The 7,068-nt window shown below is 41.1% G+C and overlaps 1 protein-coding gene across 1 annotated transcript; it reads left to right on the top strand.

Moving 5' to 3' along the window:
- Positions 1-3,803: 3,803 nt before the first annotated feature.
- On the top strand, positions 3,804-6,551 carry LOC147881356 (cytochrome P450 704B1-like). Its single transcript, XM_087370083.1, has 6 exons — positions 3,804-4,387; positions 4,535-4,750; positions 4,844-5,134; positions 5,326-5,658; positions 5,883-6,083; positions 6,208-6,551. The coding sequence occupies exons 1-6, from the start codon at positions 4,043-4,045 to the stop codon at positions 6,382-6,384; spliced, it is 1,563 nt and encodes a 520-aa protein (XP_087226209.1). The 5' UTR covers positions 3,804-4,042; the 3' UTR covers positions 6,385-6,551.
- Positions 6,552-7,068: the final 517 nt, after the last annotated feature.

Genomic DNA, 7,068 nt, shown 5'->3' with positions numbered 1-7,068 from the left:
GGATTGCCATTGATGATGGTTGCCTTACTGAGGGTTGTGAGACCTGTTTGACTAGCCTACATTGGCTAAATCCCTTTAGTTTCTTTCTACATTCTAGTTTCCAATGGCCTGGGATGCCACAATAGTTGAATTTACCTCGCAATCTAGGAGTACTTCCCTTATTTCCTCCTCTTCTAGAGTTACCTCTACCTCTGGGACTCCATGTCCCCTCTATGTGGAAGGACCATGACTCTGAGTCGATGAAGATGGAGAATATCTATCCTAGTACTGACCTCTGCCTTATTTTTTAGGTCATCCAGAATTCTTTCCCTTTCCTCTGAATGAACCTCTTGCATCTCAGGATTGCTGTGAAGGCGTTGTCATGATTCTTCAAATATGTTTTGAGAACGCATCTCAATTGCTCCTGCATGATCATGTCTGACATGAGTTGAAATGTTGGTGGTGCATCTTGAGTGCCTAATGTAGTCACAAATTGCCCATCATATGGTCCAAGTCCATTGATGGCAAGCTAGACTAGTCTCTCTTCTTTGACCTGATCTTGCCCAAGTTATGTGAGCTGATTGCCAAGATCCTTCAATATGAGTACGAAGTTAGGACCTAATTCATTTGGAAGAATTGGATTGTTGTTCACCTCATTCTCCAACAAGAGAATACATGATGCATTGTACCTTCTTTCCTAAGTCTTCCAAGCAAGTACAACTGAGGTCTACCCACAAAGAAGAGGGATCATCATATCCTTCACATTGAGGTTGATGATATTAAAGGTAAACCATGGCTTGGTATCCCACTCTTGTTTTTTCTTTTTGAGATCTAGTTGCCGATAGGGTAAGAGGAGTTGCTGGGGTAGGCTCGAGTCTCTTTTCATCTCAAGTAACAATTTCCCACAAATTCTTCAATTGAAAACTGTTCAACATTTTGAACTACCATAGTTGTTATCATCATCGAGCTTGCTACTCTGATCAAGAAATATGACATGATCATGTGATTTTGCCATGGTGCACCAAGAATCAAAGCCTATATACAAATAGCAACCATGATGGTGATAGCCAGAGGATTTATAAGGCCTGAAGAAGTAGTGCAGGATGCCAAATAGTCAACTAGTAACTTTACTCTAACTTTACAAGGTGGCATGTGAGTGCAAAGGTACAACTATGCTGAATCGGTAACCCAAACTGTCAAGTGACTCAACAAGAGTGAAGCTTCCCTCTGTCAAAGAACGGAGCAAGTATCAATATGTGTCAGATCAATACCAACGATAGGTTCCGTAGAGACTGACGTTGGTTGGGAACTAATGGGGCATTTTTTGGTAGGGCTTCATTTGGCTTGTTTTAGGGTTCTCTTCTCTATGGTAGCTAATACTATAACTAGTCTACACATCGATCAAGATTAAAAAGTAGCAAAATAGTTTTTATCTTGATTTGTTTTGTGCTTGGCTCGGAGAGGATGCAATTGGATCAGGAGGAGTGCTGATGAAGAGATTTCCACAAATACTGCAAAGTGGAAATCCCAAATGTCAAATCTGATGCCAAACAAGTGCATAGAGTGTGAGCTACGAGCAATTTTGCTTTTTGGAGAGCCTCCAAATTCCACTTGGATCAAAAGATACAGCCCACCACATCATACTTGGCCATCAGCCAATCAGATCTCCTTGAATTTAACCCCTTTGAGGATCATTTTTCCAACATCTCTCTCTCTCTCTCAGTTGTTTAGAATTTCATGGAGCACATGATGTCAATCTTATGAATTATCACTTTAATTTGATGAGGTACTATTATGAACATAATAGAGGAAAGTATTAGAAGACATGGCCGATTGGCTCAATGAAGATGGTGAAAATAAGGAAAAAATGAAAAGTGGAGAATGATAAAAAATGAATAATGGAAGAAATTTGAGGGATATTTCTTCAAATCTTTAAAATGTAGGCACAGAGCTAGTGAGATCATGTGGGAAACCATGCCATCTAGAAAGTGATGGCTATAGAAAGCTGGGATTGTGAAATTAATTTCTCTCATTTGGAAAATAATTACCATGGGACCCTTTAAGGGTGAAAGATTAATCCCATGTGTAAGCAATATCAAAAAAATATCCATATATATAAGGTTTACCTTGGCACATGGATATAATGCCGTAGGTATGCCTCTCAACATATATGCAACCACCATAACTTAAAGCAATCTAGCAATATTTAAGAAAAGACATACTATTTGCATATGAATCTAATGTACATTGATAAAGATAAGAAATTATAGACATATACAAGAATTGAATAGATCAATTAAACTATAGTTTGGGATTATAAATTGTCCATTAACCTCAAAGGTTTGTCTTTGGAACTAAAGGAGGCAAGGGCATGTGGGTCTTGGATCTTTATTGTTTCCCAAGTTATGGTTGTTTGTGGAAATTTCCTATAATGGTTGCTTATGCTAAAATTTTGTATATTAAGTCTTTGAATGCCAAGCATATTATTTGAGTAAAACAGTACATAGATGTATGCCTTTCAGTCTAATTGAGAATTTCACCTGGTGTAACGGAGACAACTACTTTAAATAGAGCTCTTAGTCCAAAAAATCTTTTGCAACTAGTGTTGTGGATCCACCAATCATGAGCCAATCACTCATGGTGTGCTAAAAAAGGCAGCTACTAATATCCTTTCTCCATGATCTTTGTGCACCATATTTGGACTATATACTTTCTTAAACATACGTTGTTGGGAATGACTATTGCAGTAAATGAACAGAAGTAGAATGACATCATTACAATAATTATATGTTCATCCTAGTATTTTCTGGTAGTCATGGTTTTGGCAAAAGCCTCCTACCACTCAAGAAGATATCATTGCGATTTTCTTTTTGTAAGGCTTTAGTGAAAAATCAATATTGTAAAGAAACAATGTTGTGGTCCACTCGTCTTTGCATTTAATTACTAAATAGATCGAAGAAATTGTTTGAAGTTGAGAGGGAGAGGGTGTTCGTCCATCCAATGAATTCAATTTTTCTCTTGGTCTTTCGCTTTCGGGCAAAGTTTTAAACGTCTTGGCACATGCATTCAAGGGACCCTTATACTTTCATTCTCACATTCCAAATTACCTTTGGGACCACCTCCATCCAATTATATAAAACCTTTTGTATCTATCGTTTTGGTTTCTAGCGCATGGACTTACGTATTGTCCGTCCTGCGATCGTCCATCATCGCTTGCTCGAATATTTCTGTTCGTGGGTTGCCACCGACACTTCGAAGAGTAAAACAATTTGGTTTCAACTTGCACCTTCAATCGCATGATCAGTCAATCTATTTTTTTTCGTCTTTCAAATAATATATGGCTTGGGCTGGAATAATCCTAGCGTTTCGACCCTTCGTTTTGATTTTAGCGTGTTGCCTTACGTATTCATCTCCTCAGATTTTCATTGCTGTTTGAGTCCAACCAGAAGACGAATAAACCTTGCTCAAACGGGTCAATCGGAAAATATAAGGAGACACCTGCTGAACATGCGACAACCTGCACGCAGCTTGACCCACTGTTGCACGACCGTCTGGATCTAGTGAATCATACATGATGAAGCTTGTTGGAACGTATGGTAGACTGCAAGAAACTGTCTTTGCGGCACGCTGCAGCTTCCTGTTGCAGCTCTTCTCGATCGTGCTGAAGAGGTCAGACGACTTCGACTAGCGGCCATGCAGCACACAGCCGCCGCCGTCATTGGGTGCGTTACGAGAACGCCTAGAGTCGCCGATGCTTAGTCCGTCCTGCTTATAAGTTAAAAGGCCGCTGATTGTCCCTCAATCCTCAATCCACCCAAGTTTTAAGTTCCAACCCGCCGCACCGCTCCCTTGTGATTCGTATCCATTAGAATCAGTTGTTCCGACTTGCTTGTCTTTAATGACTCATCCTCGCATCTCCGCATTTTGATAACAAATTTTCAAAGCGGAGGTGAACATCTATCAAAAAAAGCCCTTCACAAGCGAGGCTACAGTACTAAACTTGCACAGTTTCCTGCAAGCACCTTTTTTGCTTGAAATTCCTCTGGACCAAGGGCGCGAAGCTATGGCTTCTTATGTGCTGAACAACTCCGTAGGCCTTGTCCTAGTATTCGCAAATGACAGATCTTTCCCTTATTGGACCGTAGTAGTATTTCTATCAATCGTATCGTGGCTCTGGGTGCACTGGCGGATCCAAAGTGTGACCAAAGATCCCAAGACATGGCCCCTACTTGGCTCCCAGCTAGAGGCATCTCAAAACTATGAACGCCTTCTCGACTGGATTTCCGATTACTTCACGGATGACCACCGGACTGTTAAAATGACATTCTTGTCTCGTCGGAGCTTCCTAACTGTCGATCCTGCGACTGTGGAGTACATTCTAAAGGGCAACTTTCAGAATTTCCCAAAGGTGTGCTTTCCTTGATCGCAGATTCTTTCCTACGCTCACACGGCCTCTTCTTTTCCGCAACCGCAGGACAAGTTAGCCCAGTCGAAGTAGCCCGTCCTGTATCAGTAGCTGTTCAGTTCTAATTCTGTCATCAATTGTCTCCTGCAGGGAGAAGAATTACACCACAGAATGCACGATATGCTGGGAAATGGAATTCTTAATACCGACGGGATGTTATGGAAAACACACCGAAAAATTGCCAGTTCAGAATTCTCAATTAAAAAGTTGAGGTTTCTAAGCAGAACAACCTATCGGGAGGGTGCTATAAAGCTTGTAGAGCTACTTGATATCTCAATGAAATCAAATCAAGCAATTGATATCCAGGTTTGTCTGCATTGTAGTTTCAATTAATCCTTCTCTTCTATTGTATTTTCAAATCATGTCCGGGACTAAGACAATTTCAATTTGATTTTGCAGGACTTTCTCTCACGGATGACATTCGATTCCATTTGCAAGGTCATCCTTGGAAGAGAAATGGACAGCTTGTCCAGCGCGAAGGCCGATTCTGATTGTAATCTTGCAGCAGCAGTGGACAACGTGCTAGAGATGATAACGCGAAGGCATCTTTATCCGTGGTGGAGAATTCAGAGATTCTTCAACGTTGGCTCAGAGAGATTGCTCAAGCAAGAGCTCACGAAGTTAAACTCGTTTTTCTCCATAGCCGTTGAAGAGCGCAAGCTACAGAACAACGGTCAATCTAAGCACTCGGTAAGAATCATGAGCATCGAAACTCTCATGGATTTATGAATGCTTCTGTCGAAGATCTTACTCAAAGCTTTCTAGTGGATCGATAGACAAAATTATTGATCATCTGGCAGAAGTTGCAGAACAGAACTTTGCTTGCCATGAGATTGTAAGATTATCTGCTAAATTCTTCTTTTCTGGTCGTTATCATACAGGAAATGCAAGACCTATTGTCTCGGTTCATCTTACAGCAGTGTCAGCAACCGAAAACACTCCCTGATAAGGATATCCGGGATGCCATGTTGAACTTCGTCTTTGCTGGACGTGACACGACTGCAAGTACTCTTTCTTGGTTTATATACTGCATGTGTTGCAATCCCGAAAAGCAAAATAGGGTGTTCCAGGAAACGATGACGTTGGAGCGTTCGACAAGCGTGACCAACTATATAGACTTTGCGGACTTGTTGACGTATGAATCTGTCCGCAGCATGCACTATTTGCATGCCGCTTTGACTGAAACTCTTCGACTGCATCCCGCTGTTCCTCGGGTATGGCCTTAAGCTCGTTCCTTTAATGCTAAAAATTCAACTCGTTCATCACATCTCTTTGTCAAGAAGCGTACCAATCGGCAAGCAGTCACAATCTGTACATGTGGCCCCTGCCGTCACGACATAACAGCTAAATGATGCTTGGACGGTTTCTCTACTGAGCATTTGATAGCAGACCAGCAGAGGCCTGATGAAAATCTTCTTGCATCTTCCATGTTCTGTAGGATGGGAAGGTGGCATTGAAGGACGATATTCTTCCGGACGGCACGAGGCTAAAAGGAGGCGATAATGTCGCATACGTCCCTTATGCCATGGGTCGTATGGAATTCTTATGGGGCGAGGATGCACGTGATTTCAAACCCGAACGCTGGTTGAAAGATGGAGTCTTTCAACCAGAGTCACCATTCAAGTTCACGGCATTTCAGGTAATCTAGACAATATTTCGACAAGTAGACATAGTCCGTTTGCAACTCCAATACAGCTGAAAGAAATTACAACACAGAGGTAAGCTAGACCGCGCGCCAATTGATCGTTTGTTCATTGATGCAGGCCGGTCCAAGGATGTGCCTTGGCAAAGACGCAGCATACCTACAGATGAAGATAACTGCAGCAATGTTGATGCGCTTCTTCAGTTTCGAGCTTGTGCCTGGGCATCCAGTGCAGTATCGGATGATGCAGACCATGTCCATGAAGTATGGATTAAAGGTGAAGATTAATGCGCGTTGATTAAAATTCAGAAGCCGAGAGATCAAGGGTCAATGCACAGAAGTTTGAGCGAGTCCAAAGTGTAAACAGAAATAATTATCGATACCATTGTAAAACTTTTCCCTCGAGGACATCTGGTGTCATCACCCACAAGATGCCACGGGAGTTACTATACATCCCTTAAACAAACCAAAGAAAAGTAAACTTTTTTCAGATTCAAATGCATGTCCAACATCCAACATCTATTTAAAATGTGCCTAACGAACGACCTGATATAACTAGTCATGTGCGGTGTACCCCTTGCAGCCTCGCATGGAAAATGTTGACGCATAACTCTCTCTTTCGCACGCCCTCTCTCTCTCTTACACACACACACACGCTTGTAGATTATTTTTCTACTTTTCATATTTTCCATGCTTTTTTCTAACCACATCTTTTAAGCTTCTATGGTGTTCATGTTCTGCTAGTATTTTTGTGTTATTTGCACCTATATATTACCTCAAATTCACTATGTTATTGTTAATTAGTTGTCACTCATCTCCAAGTCTCTTGAGCAAAATATAATAATCGTTTGTTGTGCATACTAGAATTTGCTGTAGGCAGTCCTTCTGTCATTGAGCACGTAACAACTAACTCAAAATTGAACTTGAAGAATTCTAGCATTTTATCAAATTTCTAAAGGAATAAAATGAATGAGTAAAAATA

The sequence above is a fragment of the Dipteris shenzhenensis genome, chromosome 31 (assembly GCF_047967505.1).
Source record: "Dipteris shenzhenensis isolate YYH24624 ecotype China chromosome 31, Dip_SZ_1.0, whole genome shotgun sequence".
NCBI lineage: Eukaryota > Viridiplantae > Streptophyta > Polypodiopsida > Gleicheniales > Dipteridaceae > Dipteris > Dipteris shenzhenensis.
This window is presented reverse-complemented; position numbering and strand designations above follow the sequence as displayed.